Here is a 19,406-nt window from a genome sequence, read left to right on the forward strand (position 1 = left end):
GGAAACTTTAACATTTTAACATTTATACAGTGGGTAGTGAGTGTAGCGGGTGGTACCAGACGGGCTCGCACAAAGTAAAAGCGTGATGTTTCCATTCATTTGTATGTGTAATATTGAAATTTGTTGTAATTTATGAGTAACCGTTAATTTTCTTTTGCCTTCGGTACCTCTTGAGATGTTTGACAATCATAAATTGAGTGTGATGATAATGATCTCCACTTGACCGATTTCGGTAACGGCAGCCAATCTCAAGAGTGATTAGCTAACGACGCAGGACATATTATAGAAGAACAAGAGTGTGTGCACATACAGGAGCACTCTATTCCCTCACTCATAATCCGATGGGACGGCACATCCGACGCGACTGGAAAGAGTTCAGGTGCAGGACCAACGGCTTTACGTGATTTCCGAGGCAAAAGAGTGTACACAGCAACTCCCAGACTCCGGGCTGCTACTGGAAATTTAGCACAGAAAAACGCAATAAATTTTTATCGGCCTGAAGTGGAGTTTTTACCCAGGACCTCGGGATCTGCGGCCTTGTATCACAGACCTTAGCCACTAGACCAATTTTACACAAAAGGAGAAAGGAAACAAAAGGATTGTTTTTTATATTTTTTTATTTAAACGCTAATTAAAAACAAAAAATATATATATAATAGACGTGTAAAATAAATGAAAAAAAAAGTTACAATAAAAATGATAAAACAATGCGGTTTTCATGATTAAATATTAATCTTTTTATTATTACTCAAGTATAGTAAACGCCGCTGAACAAAATATTATTACCATTATATAAGTAAAATATGAATGGATGGTCTGCAACAAAATGAGGTCTCGTCGGAGGAATCGATAACAATCTAATGCCAAAATCTGCAATCAAAAATAAATGACCAGAGTATGAATATTAGCATAAATTTGACGATTAAGCCTTTCTAATAAAATTCATATAAAAAGTTCGTCTCGGCAAAAAATTAAATTAGTGCATATTTAGCGCTACCTGTAATTTAAAAGTCATATATGATCAAATTTATTTATCTTAGTTCCAGTTTTTTAATAACTGGTAAGTTGGTTAGGGTAGTCATTTATTAATCTCGCTGAATAATGAAAGCTAATGAGCTTTGGCCATATACTGTGGTCGTTAATGACCAATGGCCAATCAGATTAAAGTTACGTATTTTTGAGTTTGATTTGAGTATTAGAAAAAAAGGTTATTGTGTTTAAAGTAACGATATGTTGAACAGATCAATTGATTAAAGTTAAAGAAAAACAATGCTCCCATTACAATAAAAACATGCTAAAACGCTTTGTTAGTGCGCCTCGATATAACGAAACGAAAATCTTTCATATTCATCTTTACATAATTGTGTCGCCGCAGAAATAGCGCAGATACTGAGGTCTTAGGTTCACATTCCGGTTCAAGCTAATAAAATAAGGCTTTTTATTGAGAAACTCTAGCAGTCCGGATTATGGAAGTTAAACTCCCGTGCTTTGGAAAACTCGTAACACCGTCGGACACGCTTGTCCAACAGTTCCTTATTTAAATGATGTATGTTTGAATCAAAAAATTAAATATTAACAACATGTCCCTTCATAATCCGTTACTTTTGTAAATGGTGTTCACGTTTTTGCTTCTGAATAATAGTACATTGAGGCATATTATTTAAGGAGGTATTTATTTTGTTACAACTCAATTTTGTTTAGCGAGTGATTATTTAAGCAATGCTGTCTTCTTATTTCGAATGTCAAACAATGATATAAAAAAAAAAAATAACTAAAGTCTAAAGCAAATTAAAAGTGAAGATTTTGATAGGTACCCCACCTATGTTATGTCACTGCTCTCTCTAAAGCGCCTTAATATCTTGTATACATTAAATTAATTCCTGAGGTACATACTTCAGATCTATTGACAGTTATGGCGGATTATATGAAATTGATACCAATTATCCTGTAGCACAAACACAAATATTCTAGTTTCCAATTAATTTATAAGAACTGAACTCAAATCTGCCTTGGAATTCTAAGAACACGCAGACATATGAAGGTTAATTCTCCCTTACAACATTCTAATATTTTAAACTTTTATTTTTTTTAGTAAATTAATGAAATAATAGTTTTTTTCAATAATTTTATTAAACTATTCTTATACTATATTATGTTATAATACCAATGAAGAGGATTAATATCTATAATATTCTGGTACAATTGTAATTATCGTGGTGACTTGGAACAACGAAACTAACGAAATGGTGGAAAGCTTGGCATATCTTCAAATAAAAATATTTTATTTGTGTGTCCGTCGGTTCAAAGGTCAGAATTAAAACAGTCTTCTAGTTTTTCAAAGTCTTATATTTAATTTTTCATCAGACCTAGTCTAAGAAGCCTATTAACGTACATATATGCACGTGTCTATATTTATTAGTCTGTATGTTGAGCATTATAGCTCAAACGAATCGGTTGGGCTGAGGCTTAATGACAATAGTTTGTTCATGTCCCATTGGCTGGCTGGAGAAAGACCTCCACTCCGTTTGCAGAGAATGGGGATGGCTTGAAGCTTAATCCACAACTCGGTTTCAATGCGGGTTGGTGGGTACAATTATAGTAGATACATTCAGATTATCCTCACGATGCTTTTTTCTCCACCGAGCAAAATTAATTCTAAATACGTATATAAGAAAACTCAATGGTCATTGAGCCCGCGATATTTAAAAATTCACGTGAGCTGTCCACTGGAACATCTGAGCTCTGCGATTTTAAATACTATATAAACTATTAAAAAATATTTATAAAATATATTTAAAATCGGTTTTTAATTTATAGTTGGCGTACATTTAATGAGACTTATTATTCATTTAATTCCACCAACGCGCATTGGAGCAGCGTGGTGGAATGAGCTCCAAACCTTCTCCTCAAAAAGGGAGAGGAGGCCTTAGCCCAGCAGTGGGACATTTATAGGCTGTTACTGTACATTAAAACTTTTATAAGAATCTTCAGAGATATAATACACACAAAACATGATATTAGAGTAATATCATTCCAAAATCTTGTTTAAAACGTATAATTAAAAAAATAAACAATTGTAACAATTTGAAATATGGTTTCATTCTTCACGTTTCACCCCGTTAAACAGAATGATTGAATTGGTTTTGATTGCGAAGTAAAATGGTCTGTCGGCGTTGAAAACTTTAGCATATTCCACACTTAAACTTTCAATGACGGCTTGGAACGCTGAAATACAATCGGAAAATTAAAGAGGTGTGAGGTTACTAAGAATTGCTAGTACATAAGTAGTCATCGCGACTTAGTATTATAATTTTTTTTTTATAGAATTGGAAGGTGGAAGAGCATATGGGCCACCTGATGGTAAGTGGTCACCAAACGCCCTTAGACATTGGCATTGTAAGAAATGACAACCATCGCTTATAGCCAATGGGCCACCAATCTTGGGAACTAAGATTTTATTTTATTTTATTTTATTTTATTTTATTTTATTTATATTTTATTTTATATATTTTATTTTATTTTATTTTATTGTATTTTATTTTATTTTATATATTTTTATATTTTATTTTATGCCTGTAATTACACTGGCTCACTCACCCTTCAAACCGGGACACAACAATATCAAGTATTGCTGTTTTGCGGTAGAATATCTGATGAGTGGGTGGTACCTACCCAGACGAGCTTGCACAAAGCCCTACCACCAGTCAGATAATGTTACTAACGCCAAAATTATGTACAAGGTTGCAATTAAAGCGTTTTTTTTTGGATTAAATTGGATTTTAAATGAGTTCCACAAGAACTCATTTAAAATCCAATTGCAAGATTCTATCCCACATAAAGATGTTTTAGGTAAAAGAAACATGTAGCATTCCAATGAAACGGTCTAGAGATGACCCCGTCAAGGACAGGCGACCTAAAGTTTTCAACTAGCAATAATCGCACCTCGGATTAACCTCATTGGTAACGATGTTGCATCTGCGCAAAGTTACCAAGGCGGCCTAATACTAACTACTACTACAACTGAAATATAAAACGTCAAAGTACTAAACTAAATCAAACAATAGATAGAAACACTAAAGGCACGAACAGCATATCTGTAGATATTTGAACGATTAAATAAAAAAAAGGGATTACAATTATTTTTATTACTTGGTGGTAACACTGTGTAAGCCTGTCTAGTTAGGTCCTCATTTATCACATATTTTACCACCGAACAAGAAGTGTACGGTTCGGGTTGAAAAAACGTGGAGTTTAATTATATTTTTTTTGTAAATAAATAACAATTGAGTATAATTATAATGCAATTAAGTTATATACAATTTGCAGGATTATCTAATAAATAAATAAATGAGTTCCTTACTATTTTTTCTGGCGGGGGGGGGGGGGGAAGGATAGATTTGTATAACATTTCTTTGTGTAACACGACATTGAACTGCTTGTAAGGGTCTGAACGAAGTCTATTTTGATTCAGATTTTGATTAAGGTAAGGCAAACTTTGGCTTAATTCCAATAAAGCGATTTAATTTATCAAACATGTTAAACATACTCGGTAAAAAGTTTATAAAGGATAAAAACGATGTTTTTATCTGTCCAATAGCTATTATTATGAAATTCATTTTTTAAACACTGTCAAATAGTAATAATTAAATCCATACAAAATGGTAATTCGGCTTGCAAGTGCTATAGTAGCAGGGAAGTTTGTTATTTTTTTTTTCAAATTGTATATAAAGCCATGAAGTTTATATAATATTTGAAGATAATTATTACAATTGTTTATATAAAAGCTGGATACATTTATCAAGAAGACTGTTGTTTATACATTTCTATCAAGCAAATTACCTGAAAATACTATTGAAGATTCTGACTTATTGTTTTGTTAAGTTGAAGAAATCCCCTTGTGCATATAATTGCACAAAAAATCAACTTGTTTGGTGGTTGGGCTTTGTGATAGCCCGTCTGGCTATCTAGACCACTACTACACAATCTCTACTCATCACACAATGTTCACCAAACAGGCATACTCAGTGTTGTTGTGTTTCGGTTTGAAGGATGATTGAGCCAGTGTAGCTACTGTAAAAGACGGAACGTCTAAGCTCCCAAATATTGGTGGCGCATTGACAATGTTACTAACGATTAATATTTCTTATAGTGCCAATGTTAGTGTGCCTAACAATTTTAAATAAAGAAAGAGAAAACAATAAATATACTAAAATAATTGTTATCACATGTAATATTCCCTTGATAAAACTCATTACTACAACTACAAACGTGTTTACGAAATTATACATTAACACAATAGCACCAGCACATTTATTTAAGCGATTAAGCGGTTGTGACATGACGAGACGTTAATTTTATCCAAGCAAGTACGATTCCTACGAGTTGCGTTATGCGATATTTAGATTTATTTTAAAGCGAAAGATGAAGAAATACTAGAATACGTCTTTATTTTGTATCTGTACCTTATTATTATTACTTAGGCGTGGTAAGCTCCATTAAAAATAATGTTATTCCCACTGTACAAGTAGAATACAAATGGACGGTCCGCTACAAATTTGAGCGGTGCTGGAATTGCTGCCAAATAGGCAACGCCGAATACTGCAACGTTATATTAATGACATATCATGAATTATTATTGTTCAATTAATATTTATATAAATTTAAAGACAATCGACGATTAAGCCTTGTTATACATACTATTATTTACTTGGTAGAGCTTTGTGTAAATGCGTCTATTTAGGTCTGATGATTACGTCTGACGAGTGGCATCAGATATTCTACTGCCAAACATCAATAATCAGTATTGTTGTGTTGTGGACTGAAGGGTAAGTGAGCCAGTGTAACTACAGGCACATGGGAATATCTTAGTACCTTAGGTTGGTAGCGTATTGAAACAATGATTTTATTCGTCAATGCATGCTCTTCATAATCCTCATTGGTTTAATACTTATATTTCTTTCATCACATCAAGCCTGAGAAGCGTGTAATTATGCTTATTTTTTTAACTATGTTTGCTAAAAATGACAGTTCAAACTTATCGGCTAGACAAAGGCGTATAATAGTAATGAGATTATTTTTCACCACGAACCACAATTATACCAAAAATGTATTTAAAAGTAACAAATGATAATTTAAGTATATATTCTGGTCGTTAATGACTCTTAAAGACAACATATCACATTGCTAAGTAAAGTTCTTCTCTCCTCTCGAGTAGAAGTAAAGTCGTATCTATCACTCTGATATAAGTCATCACTCGAGATGGCCTAGTGGTTAGAACGCGTGAATCTTAACCGATGATCGTGGGTACAAACCCGGGCAAGCACTTTTGAATTTTCATGTGCTTAATTAGGTTTTATAATTCATATCGTGCTTGACGGTGAAGGAAAACATCGTGAGGAAACCTGCATATGTCTAATTTCATTGAAATTCTGCCACATGTGTACCACCAACCCGCATTGGAGCAGCGTGGTGGAATAAGCTCCAAAAACCTTTTCCTCGAAAGGGAGAGGAGACCTTAGCCCAGCAGTGGGCTGAACAGGCTGTTACATTTACGGTATCACTTTGATCAAATGAGACCAAACAGGGATCATAAATACAAAACAAAAAAAAAGACAAAAATTACAATAATAATATTTTAAAGATTTTATATATTATAAATTAGACTTAATTAATTCGAATTAAATTATTATAAAAAATTAAATTAAAATCAATTAAATCAAAATGAAATTTGAATTAAATCAAATCAATTCAAATTCAAACAAATCAAAAGATTAATATTAGTAAAAGTAAAAGATTAGCAATTCTCGTTTAAAGAAAATTACTGACATTCCTACTTACCCCTCCAATTAAACGTAAAGTTTTTAGGGTTGGGGACTACACTAGCGCATGGTTAGAACTTTCGACTTTCTACCTTGCTAGGCGTAATTGAAGTTAATTATATCTATTTGTGACACAACACGGTTACAGATATTGAAATTAGGATTCTGTTTCGTAAAAAATGTTGTAACTTAAATCGTCTATTTTACTTGTAAACGAAACATCTTTTAATTTCTTTGAATTGACATTTTTTTTATATTTTTAATGTAATGAAAAAATATTATTTTAATTTTTTTATTAATATTGTGTCTGTACTACCTAATCGGATAGGTCCTAATATAGCTTTCGTATTCCTATGATTATTTATTAAACCGAACAGTGAGGAATAATGCCCGGTTTCTACATATATATAAATAACTGATAGTTTTTAAGTAACAAATAAGGAGCCGTCTGCTTTCGTTGAAAAATATTTTCAACACATACAATGCGACTTCGAAACTTATAAAACCTTTTTGTTAGGATGATTTTAAAATATACCTTAATTTTAAAAAAGCATTTAAATAAAAAATGTTGCTTAATCTATCTTTATATCTATCTATATATAAAAGAGTAACTAACTAACTGACTGACTGACATATCAGTGCACAGCCCAAGCTACTATGGCTAGCACCATGAAAATTTGCATACGTGTTCCTTTTACAAAGAAGGTTAGCACTAAGGAAGGATTTTTGAAAATATAAGGTAAAAGGGATACCTAAGGTAAAAGGGATGAAATCAGAGCGTCACGGTAGCATGCGCAAGCGATCCCGTGGCGCTCCTCGTCAAGACGGAAAAAGGCTACCGCTAGTTTTTTAGTGATGTTCGGGGCGCACTCGGTGCCTAGGACACCGGCTAGCCCCACATAGTCCCCCCTGGTCCCGTGGAGGAAACGCGTAACGTGTTTTTCCAACGATAAAAAAGGTAAAAGAGATGAAGGTTTATATGAAGAATAGAATAGAGTGAAATCGCGGGTAAACCGCTAATTAACAATAAACTGAAACGGAATGAGGAAATAAAAGATATATTTCAGTTTTTAATTTCTTATAATATAGAGTAAAGTTGACGTAAAATAAAACGTGCAATAGTCGTTTGGTTAAGATACTTTATTCAATATAAGATGTAGTCGAATGGTAATAGTAATAATGTATTTATTCTCCTCGCTTTATTCCGTTAAATATAGTAATTAAATTGGTTTTAATTGCAAAGTAAAATGGTCTGTCAGCTTTGAATACTGGAGGTTTGATCGGGTTTATCACTAAGCTTGTGGCAACAATTCCAAAAGCTGAAATGAAAACATAAAATTACGTAATATAATAATATACGTTCACAACAAAGAGTTTTTATTGAAATAGTTGTATCATTTTATTTATTTTTGATGTAACTTTTTCTTTAATTTACTGTGTGCCTCCCGCACAAGAAAAGTTTTGTAATGGTAAAAGGTAAGGCTTATCATGTGGACATTGGCGATTAAAGAAATATAAACTTCTCATATCACCCAAGCGACCTAAGGTATTATATCCCTATATTACACTGGCTCAAACTGGCATTGTATCCAAACAGGAATATGGATTTTTTATGCTTGATGATAAAATATCTGATAAGTTTTATTAAAATAGGTATAAATAGCCTGAGGAGAAGGTTTGGAGCTTATATCACCACGCTGCTCCAGCCCACAGCGTGATATTCACATATAATTTTAGATGACAACATCTTAGGGGAAAAAACGGTTACTTTCACACTGTTTTAAGTTACAAAAATATCCCATTTAGGTTTTTTTCCTCTCAGGTGAAGTTTTTAACGCACCGGTGGAATTTTATTGGCAATCGATAAATAAGTAACGAGCTTCAATATTAAATAAAATCAAATGGCGTTGACTTGAATTTGAGCTTAATTTATGTGAATATAATGAATGATAATGCCTAAGAGCTTTTTCATTAAATACTGTGTACAAAAGTCTTTAATAAATGGTTGTGAAGAGATGGAAGAGTACGATTTGTCGAAAAAATAGGCTTAAGATGTCATAATATAACATTAATTAATTATGTATCAACAATGCAACGGAAAAAAAAAATAACAATTCCTATCATCATCATCAGCCTCGTCCATCGACTACTACACAATAATATAAGTGGTACATCCGTAATCTGACAACGCCTGGACCATGGACGATACAGCTAAATGATTACGGTGCTGCGTCAAAGATGGTATAACATCTTATTACCAATTTACCCGGCACAGAGGCCGTCCGTGATAGCGTGCATGTGAAAAGGCAAGGCATAAACTACCTCAAATCGTAATTTTTTTTAAAATTTTTTTTTTAATGAAAATTTGGCGCGGTTCCAAATCTGGGGTGCAGGTTATATACCTCATTGTAGTGCACCCTGAGCATGGATGGCAGGACACTCCGGATAGCTTACCAGCCATGGCGAACGATTGACGTAATGGAGGTGCCACATAGGTCACTCCTGAACCTGAGAGCTGAGACGTTATCTTGTCTCGGTCCTCCAAACACATGCTCTTTGTCAGCTTAGTGGTCTATTCATCTGTTGCAGGTAGTTTGAGAACACTCTCTCCTTATAACATGACATGACATGATATGACAAGAGATGTAATCTCAAAAAATATTTAATTAAATATTAAGTATATATTTTAAATAAATATATTCTCTTCTCAACTTGTATAAAATAATTGTAAAATTATATTTTAAATCTAATATTAAAATACAAAATGTTATATAAAAAGAAAATAGCGATAAAACAAAGGGTTTAATTTAAACTGGGTACAATACTCCATTAAATATGGCGAAAGAACTCGCTTTGATTGCGAAGTAAAATGGTCTGTTGGCGTAAAAAACTTTAGCATATTCCTCAGCGATACTCTCAGCGACGCCGGAAAACAATGGAATTTAATAAGACATCAAATGAAATATAAGTATGCCTGTAAGTTTCCCCTTTCTGGGCATCGGTTTAATCTCCTTTTAGAAGGAGACAGAGGACATTCCAATAAACTTCTCCAACGCAGATTGGTAGATACACGGGACAGATTGTCATCCGAAGCATGCAGGTTTCCTCAAGATATTTCCAACAATGCCGAGCACGAGATGAATTATAAAAACAAATTAAGCACATGAAAATTCAGTGGGACTTGTCCGGATTTCAACCCGCAATCTTCGGTTAAGATACACATATCCTAACCAGTGAGCCACCTTGGTTCTCAAATATATGAAAATAAAAAAATTAAAAACTGTTAAAATAACTTAACTTTTAATTAAATAAATAGTATCGTTTACACAAATACATAGCAATGGTGAAATGATAGGAAGAATCTTTGCATAAATAATATTAAAACAACAAACATACATACACACATATGTTAATAAATAAATTATAGATTTTTTTATAAAAAATCATATAAATACTGGTATATAATATAATGACAAGTTAAATATAAAAGTTTTTAAGGATGACGATATAGAATTTGAACCATATAAATTAAATTGCAGTATTTATAATATTCACATAAAGAGGTAAATATAATAAATAACAGTGATTTATACGCTGCGTGGTACTCTATTGAACAAAGTTAACGATTTGGATTTCACAGAAAAGTAAAACGGTCTATCAGCCAAGAAAAGTCTATAGAATTTTTGGAATGAATTTGCGAAAGTTTCGCCCATACACGGGTGATTCTTAATACGCTGCTATGTTTGGGATCTAAGATGTTATGTCCCTTGCTTAAACTGGCATTGCACTACCGCACTCACCCTTCGAACCGGCATACTACAATAGACCAATGATGTTCATTTCATATTAAAACATAGTGTGAGATATAAAAAAAATAATACAATAAGGCCATAAGCGACTACAAAGTCAGAAAATAGATACAGAAAATAATATGTAATTAACTATTTATATTAAATGAACACCATGGTAATATTTAAGAGATATAATTACTATTAACTCATACATCATCAAAACATACTTTCTTCAAGGTTATAAGGTAGGTAACAGATCGAACTCAGTGGCGTGTCATTGGGGAGGCCCATGTCCAGCAGTGGACGAGAAAGGGAAGATGATGACGTAACAATTAGAAACATAGATGCTATCTATAGTAAATAATCGACTAGAAATAAAGTATGTTATAATTATTATTCGTAAATTAAATAAGAAACGAATACTTTAGATAGGAGTGGAAAATTTGGTGCTTATCATGTTTGTACTGTTCATTCACTGTTTCATTCAATATGCTGGATATATGTACATAATATTGTTGTTAATATTTTTCGGCGCTATTGTAAGCAATTTCACTTGTAAAAAAGTCCCAAAACTGTGCTGGAAGCTTAGTTGTAAAAACAACTACCTAAGCCTCGAGCACGTGTTATATATCAATAAAGTTACTACACGATTAAAACTTTGTAACTAAGAGAACATTTGACGCCGTTACTCTAAATAAATTAGCATTTAAATTCAAACATACAGCTATTTATATACTATCTAAAAGACTAATCGGCTGATGGTAAGTGGCCACCACCGCCCATCATAGAGAGTGGCACTATAAGAAATGACAATTCCTACATCGCCAATGCGCCACCAATCTTGGAAACTATGATGTTATGTTCTTTGTGCCTTTAGTTACTTTATAAAATAATTTCTCGGTCATTTAAAAGGTTTTTGAAGTATGTAATTGTAAACAGCATCAGTTATGAAATTGCAAAGTTAGTATAGCTGTATGTATATATAATTGGTATATATATTATTATTACATATTAATTAGATTCCGTTTCGGCTTGTATTATTGTAACATTCATCGTATTACTATGTACGACTATTCGATTTAATTTTTCAACTAATTGTTTTGTAATTTTCTCTGTAAGTGATTTAAATGTAAAATCATTTGCGAAATAAATGTCTCTAACCGTATATAGTTTAACTGTTAAATATCAGCTATAAACGGAAAATGCATTTCAAAAGCAGTATCCTAATTTTCTCGAATATGTTTCTTCATTTTTTATTAAGATATTAGTCTCTAGAACACAAATATTGATTTGTGATTTATTAAATTGAATTGTTAGATTCCTTAATTTTTGTCTAAAATAACATTTAAGCAATCACAAGCAATGTCTGCCTTCAATTAATTATCTTAATTTAGCGTATTTAAATAATATTTATTACTAATATAAAATATTCATATTAATTTTTACGTCAATTACAAAAACTACCTTTACGGCTTAATCGTCGATATAATTAGTTTAGACTTCACGATAGAATGAAAATATACTTGCACTTACCATTTGCAGCAGCTGCTTCAGCACCTTCTTCATTCATTTCAATAAAAGCTTTCTGCAAAGCTGAATCTATGTATAGATCGCTGGTATGTTTCAAGAGGTTGTCTAGTCTAGCCTTCTTTGAGTCAAATAGTCTATAAACATTCATCTGTAAAAATAATTTAATTTAAAATTTCAAATAGGCAGCAGACGTCGTGCTGCTGTATGCAAAGTGGATCTGGGGCGGGGAAATCGAGATCAAAAATGATGGTTTGGTTTGAGACGTTTCTCCCTGAGCGAAGTTCTGCCCCAATACTAGCTGAACATTTCATTTATCATGTTTATGTGTTCACTTGCGCACATGGGATATCATTTGAAGTTAGCTAGTAGCTTGTTTGACAAGTTGTAGAGCCTAACTTGATTGGGAAAACAGTCAGTAACAGCTTGTGAATCTCCCACTGCTGGGCTAAGGCCTCCTTTCTCTTTTAAGATAAGTTTTGGAGCTTATTCCACCACGCTGCTCCAATGCGGGTTGGTAGAATACACATGTGCCATAATTTTAATGAAATTAGACACATGAAGGTTTCCTCACGATGTTTTCCTTCATCGTCAAGCACGAGATGAATTATAATCACTAATTAAGCACATGAAAATTCAGTAGTGCTTGCCCGGGTTTGAACCCACGATCGTCGGTCAAGATTCACGCGCTCTAACCACTAGGATATCTCAGCTTCCCCGGGAAAATAGTCAGAAGGACATTATTATGATTATTTAAGTATATATTTCACTGACCTTCTGAAGTATGTCCTTGAGATTCGTGGTAGTTTCGATCTTAAACTTAGGAAGGTAAACTTCAACCTCCATTTCATGCATTTTACTCATTGCTTTGTCAAGTACTGTTGGATCTTTTAGTTTTTCTTCCAACTCGTTAATGCCATCTATTTCACGAGGTAATACAAAAACGCAAGAGGCTTCACCTCCTTCATAAGGAATTTCAAGAATCTGAAAATTTTTATTAATCAAAATGCTGTAGGAATTTAAAACAAAACACACAATTAACGCGCTACACCTACTTGTGCGTCAAGCTCCGTACTTTCTGTATAGTTATAATAATCCATGCTGTACATGGTAGGAACTTTGATCACTTTGTTTCTAGAAACGTGGAAATCTTTGTCGGCAGTTTGATGTTTGTTGAAAGGAGTTTTCCAAATACCCTAAAAAGCAAAATTAATTAAAGAGACTAATAATATAATAACGTATATATATACATATATAATACATGTCAATCTTGCTGTAATGGGATTTCTAAAGGTTTACCTTGAAGTAAATTGCGTTGACTAACATTGCTTTTGTTTCAGAAGTTAAGGCTCCTGGGTCTACCAAATCTTTGATGCGATGGTTTGTTTGGTCTTCCACCTGTAATTATGTTTGTAAATAATCGAAAGATTTAAGCCGCGTAATCAAATATATCCATAAATTAAAATATAATACCCAAGCATTGATTTCAGCAGCAACTTCCGCATTCTTAATGAAGTTGACATTTTTGACCTCAGACCCAAAAGTATCCCTTGAGACAGCCGCAAAGTCACTATTTAATTCATAATTTTCAGCAATGTATATTTTACTAGCTGTTTGTAGTGTAACTCCTTTCGTTGACCGCAGTTTAGAATTCGCAAAGGAAAAAGCAGCTTTGGTCTAAAAAATAAATATATAATATAATTAAAAAATGCTAGTATGTACATTATTTCCAATTATTTGTTTCTTTATGTTATATTTCATTTATCATTTTAGACAAATTTTCTCTTCCATATTCAATATAAAAAATCTAAAAACAAACCAAAAAATAACAGTGTTATGGAAAGATTCGATAAACATGTACTAACTAGTAAATTAAAATTAAAAACATAATATTTTTCATAAAACAACATTGTAAAATAATTATTTATTAAACAAAAAAATAATACTTTTATATATAATACATAGTACATTATAAGTTAACTTACCACGTTATCGTTAGGCATTCCGATAGCATGTAGAAGTTCGTCATGAGATTCGCCGACCGATGCGAGAGCCAGCTGCGCAAGAGGTGGCATAACAGAGTACGCCGATAGAACTACGCTTTTCTCATTATTAGCTTTAGCTACTTCCTGTAAAAATACGTATAATAATATCCAAACATTAAGGCTAATTTAATATTCGATGGCTATTCTCATTTCAAATATTATAAACTTACATAGAACATTTTCGCGGTAAATTTATTGTTGCCTTCTCGAAGAATTTCATCCAGATCATTCTGCCCTGCCATCGCTGAGACAGCGACGGATAAAACTGAAATTGATCGAATTGACTTACTCAAACAGTTCATGTAATGTTTAATCTTTATTGAAATAGTTCTTGTACAAACATTCAAAGATATCCTAAAGTAGGAAGACCTGTATCTTAGGGGCCAGTGCCATCCCATACAGTGATTACATCTATACTTATATATAAAGCTGAAGAGTTTGTTTTTTTTAACCCGCTAATTGCACTGGTGTGAAATAAAAAAATATTTTTGTGTTGAAAAGCCAATTTATAGAGGAAACCTTAAGGCTATATAAAATCACGCTACGACCAATAAGTGCGAAGCATCAATGAAAAAATTTGCAATTTCATTTCATTTTTACATTATACATAAAATGACTGTGTATACTTGTAGACTTAATAAAAAAGATAAAAAAATATAAAATCAGTACGAAGAAAATAAACAAAAAAGAACAAACCAATGAAATAATATAATAATAGTAATATTAAAAGAGGCAAGTATTGATTTTAAAGTATTTCATCTTCTTACAATAAAATCTATCATAATTATGTAAAAATAAATGCGTTAATTATCACGTAATTTTGCATCCGTTATTCTATATCAACCGATCGTACCTATTTATTTTCATTATAATAATAATATTTAACATTTTTTTTTTATTTTGAAGTATTATACAAATATCTCAATAATTAACATTTAAACAAGTATATTATCGAAAGATACGGGTTATCACGATATTTATATTGTATTTATGAGTGTCTGTTGATAATGACTAACCGGCTGTTAGTTGATATTGTTCTATATTTTAATGATTTGTACTATTATTTATTTTTTATAGTATAGGTAGGCGGACGAGCATATGGGCCACCTGGTGGTAAATGGTCACCAACGCACTTAGGCATTGGCATTGTAAGAAATGTCAACCATCGCTTACATAGCCAATGCGCCACCAACCTTGGGAACTAAGATTTTATGTCCCTTGTGCCTGTAATTACATTGGCTCACTCATCTTTCAAACCGGAATACAACAATATCAAGTACTGCTGTTTTGCGGTAGAATATCTGATGAGTGGGTGGTACCTACACAGATGAGCTTGCACAAAGCTCTATCACCAGTAACTACTACTTCGATTGTTAAGTATATATGAGCCGAGATGGCGTAGTAGTTGGAACGCGTGAATCTAAACAAATGATTGCGGGTTCAAGCTTGGACAAGCACCACTGAATTTACACGTGTTTCATTTCTATTTATAATTCATCTCGTGCTCTTTACATTAAGTATACAAGTGTTTGCCCTTTGATACACATAGACTATTGCTATAACAAGCTTAAGTTACTTCATATATGATATATCTTATCCAACATTGTGTCGCAAACCATTGATCTAAGATGATATATTTTGTACTTTAATATTCATTATTTTAAATAACCGCCAATCACTATTGTATTAACTTAATTTTAATATTAAAATAATATTTCATAATTTATTTTTTTATCAAGTTAGTCACAGTGAAGCACTGTGACTAACTTGTCTTGACTAACCGTCATGTGTGCCGTGAATAAAGAATGTTACGCCAAGCATAATCATAATCGCTTTAAATTTTAGTGTTATTGTTTTTTTTTCAATATTAATATAACAAAAACTAAAATGAAATAAACTAACTTTCTAGTTGCTCTTGCCGCAATCGCTAATCGCATATATTTTCTTAAATATCTAAATTTTGATTTTGTCTAGACTAGTCCAGTGTTGGAAGACATAAAGTAAAACTTTTATATGAAAAGGTCGAGGACATTTGTTAAATAGTATTCTGCGTGACCGTGAGCGGTCGCCGCGCGCTCTACCGTCTTGGACAAATGGTACCAAAAAGTTTTTCAAGAGTATCATCTCTCCATTGAGGTTACAAATAGTTATTTCAACAAATTGAAGAACATGTGAGCAAGTTACTGGTACTTTTGTTGATTTTCGAGTCTTATCTAATTTGTATAATTCGCAAAATCACGAATATTAGTCATTCCTTAAAAAGTGGACTTGCTACTATTATATTAATAATAAACTTTAGGTCCTATTGTTAAGTTAATAAACAAACGGTAATAAAAACTCAAGATCGCTCATAATTCATTGACTCACTCATGTTATGTTTGTCTATGCATAAATTGTTGGACTAGGTTGAAATTACCGCGATTACTCTTGTAAGGCTAATTATACCATAGACGTATCTCAACTGGTTTATGGTGTAACTATATTCTGGTATTTTTTTCCTTAATAAAATAAAAATAATAATTTGCTTCGAAATAGTGTTGTTTTAAATTAAATTTTCTAATTATTCCATACTTTATTATGATATTTAAGAAAATACTCTGTATCGTATAAAGATATCCTTTTATCGAGCATGAGATGAACTATAAACACAAAAAATATACCCAGGCTAAAATCAAAGCCGTCTTTGTTGGAAGCACGGAGCCATCTCGGCTCTATAAATATATATACAACATACAAATATATGTAAGTGCATTAGACCGATTGTATTATACTGGCGGTTGTAAAACCTGTTTAGAAATATAATAATAAAACTTGATTTTAACCGTACGAGAACATTCAGATGTCGCAGGGTTGTCAACTGAATATTTTAGTCTTGTTTATTTTTTTTCTGTAAATCAGTCAGGTCAATTTGAATAATGTTTATGAATCCACTATTTCGAGTCTTTATTGTGTATGTAATGTCACATTTATATACATTTTCGACAACAAGATAAAACAGAGTATAATATATAACCTTCATACTAAGTATGAACTGCCACTAATTGCTTTTTCGATCCTAATAAAATTAGCATAAACTTATTTATATAAATAAAATAAAACGAATGAAACGAGTTTGAAAATGGTTTATATAATTAAAAATTTATTGTCGAGTTGGAGTTAATTTTATTGCAAACGATGTTTAATAATTGGCAACCCTAAGTATTCTTAGAGTGGGTAATTCCATCGGCATCGTGTACAGACGGACGGATTGTCTCTCTTTGTTTTGGTGATGTGATATAGACGTATAATTGATTATTTTAACTATCACAAGTATAAGCTTAAGGAAATAATTTTATTTACTAGTTTTTTTAATTTTTATATAATATAACAAGCAAGTTGATGGTACCTAACCAGACGTGCCTGCACGATGACTTACTACCAAGGAAATATACTTAGAAATGTTTTTGTAATCAAACAATACTATTATTATTATTATTATTTAATATGATAACTAATGTTAAAACGTTATCCGTCTAATTAATTTAAACACGATTAGTAATTAAATTCACATTAAGGTAATTGAATTACTAGTTCAAATACAATGCGAATAAAAAAACAATTTTCTAATAAAGTATTATTTTGTATACATATAAAATAAGCCAGTATTATAGATATGAAATTATCATTATTTATATACTGACAGTGTTTACAAACTCAATAATATCAACGTTAAGCTCGGGGTCAAGGGCAATCGTTTTATATAATTTCTCTCTTATATACTTCTTATATGTGATAATTTTAATAATAATAATAATAATATAAGCAAAATACATAATAATTACTGGTGTGGTTAAGGTTTTGATAAATTTGGTTGTTAACTAAAATAATATTATATCTACTTGAGAATAAATACTCACAACAAATACATAAAAAGAGCTTCATGTTGGACGGCGCGCGTGGCTGACGAGCACTCACTGACTACTCGTCTGAAGGTCGTGGTCTTTTAAATACTTGACAGATCGTGTTTTGCTGTTACCATAGCAAACAACAAGCGACGGGTAATCGGAGATTCGGAGAAGTTTTGCGCTGATGTGTTTTCCTCTTTGCTCAAGATTTGGACAAGCGTTTTGGTCATTCTCATGCGTATCATAATTTGATTGACTTCAGTAGAACATTGGTTTTCCTAATTAAGACATATTATCGGGAAAACTGTAATCTGTGTTTAGTTTTAAAATTATAAGTATAGGATTCGTTTTGGTGGAATGGTTTTTTATAGATTAGATTGGTAGATGGATCATCTGATGGTAAGTAGATATTGATGCTGTAAGGAATATTAACCACTTCTACCATCGTCAACGCGCCACCAACCTTGGGAACTTACGTGTGATTTCCATCTGTCACGATGTTGTCAAGCACTACTGCGCGCGAGATGACAAAAGTATCATCAAGTATTACAACCAATAAGGACGAGAAAATTTAACCTTCGATTAGGATTAACTTTTTCTCCCGGCCATCGCGGCTCTATCAATCTTATATTCGATGTTAATTGCATTTGACATTTGATGTCGTAAGTTTTAGAGGTATAAAAATACATTTATAAGAACTTATAATAAAAAAGTCGTAAGGCGTATAGGTAAAGTGTATTAATAGCATCGCGGAGACCAGCATCGCTCGGAGCGGTAATATAATTAATGTATCACTTTATTTTTTCATACAACTAATGAGATAAACATGTCGTACTGAAAATTTGGTCGTGTCAGGTATATTGATTTAAACTACATATATATGATGTTCTATGTTATAAATAGAAGCTTCTGTAAGCCTACTGTTTCTGTCTGTATGTTAGCGCTTATCTCAAGAACTACAGTGTGGATTTCCACATAATTTTTACAATGCCATACATTGTCTCACAAACAAGCTTTTGATATATATTTTTTGAATACAGTCATATAATGTAGTCAGAAAATGATATTCGACATTAACTATTATAAGATTTAACATGTATCCTACACGGATCACAAGCCTATCTTGCCTTCTTGATCTTCTAAGCCTAGTTGAGTTTTCATAGAACAGCCACCCTGGTGACAGTACTATTTATTTAAGGAAAACAACAGCATGGTACAAAATATGTTGATATTAAAAAATACAATATACAAAAGAGCCAATTACTGTTTTTCATTGAATTATGCAAACCTAATAATAGGTAACAAAGGTAGCAACACACAGTTTTAAAAATAAAATGTAAA

General features: G+C 32.2%; 1 protein-coding gene and 1 non-coding gene across 6 annotated transcripts; both read right to left on the reverse strand.

Moving 5' to 3' along the window:
* Window positions 1-712: 712 nt before the first annotated feature.
* Window positions 713-18,228, reverse strand: LOC126768792 (alaserpin-like). 5 transcript variants are annotated; one of them, XM_050487136.1, is made up of 10 exons: window positions 18,078-18,227; window positions 14,352-14,446; window positions 14,122-14,265; window positions 13,610-13,813; window positions 13,436-13,534; window positions 13,192-13,332; window positions 12,911-13,120; window positions 12,143-12,287; window positions 5,463-5,598; window positions 724-870 (listed from the first exon to the last, which is right to left on the reverse strand). In XM_050487136.1, the coding sequence occupies exons 1-9, from the start codon at window positions 18,100-18,102 to the stop codon at window positions 5,477-5,479; spliced, it is 1,185 nt and encodes a 394-aa protein (XP_050343093.1). In that variant the 5' UTR covers window positions 18,103-18,227; the 3' UTR covers window positions 724-870; window positions 5,463-5,476. The 5 variants fall into 5 exon arrangements, with proteins under 5 accessions (XP_050343092.1, XP_050343093.1, XP_050343091.1 ...); XM_050487134.1 differs by lacking the exon at window positions 724-870 and adding an exon at window positions 2,326-3,225; XM_050487135.1 differs by lacking the exon at window positions 5,463-5,598 and having other exon boundaries at window positions 713-870; window positions 18,078-18,228.
* Window positions 3,841-3,987, reverse strand: LOC126768850 (U4 spliceosomal RNA). Its single transcript, XR_007669277.1, has one exon. It is a non-coding gene; the product is annotated as a U4 spliceosomal RNA (small nuclear RNA).
* Window positions 18,229-19,406: the final 1,178 nt, after the last annotated feature.

This window comes from Nymphalis io, chromosome 5, assembly GCF_905147045.1.
Source record: "Nymphalis io chromosome 5, ilAglIoxx1.1, whole genome shotgun sequence".
In the NCBI taxonomy this organism is placed as follows: Eukaryota; Metazoa; Arthropoda; class Insecta; order Lepidoptera; family Nymphalidae; genus Nymphalis; species Nymphalis io.

Bases quoted from the DNA above. Each gene is read 5' to 3' on its own strand.
- LOC126768792 (XM_050487132.1), bottom strand. From the start codon at position 18,102: ATGAAGCTCTTTTTATGTATTTGTT. The intron at 14,447-18,077 runs GTGAGTATTTAT...GATCAATTTCAG, and splicing joins GCTCTTTTTATGTATTTGTT to TTTTATCCGTCGCTGTCTCA. The intron at 12,288-12,910 runs GTCAGTGAAATA...TTATTTTTACAG, and splicing joins TCAAGGACATACTTCAGAAG to ATGAATGTTTATAGACTATT.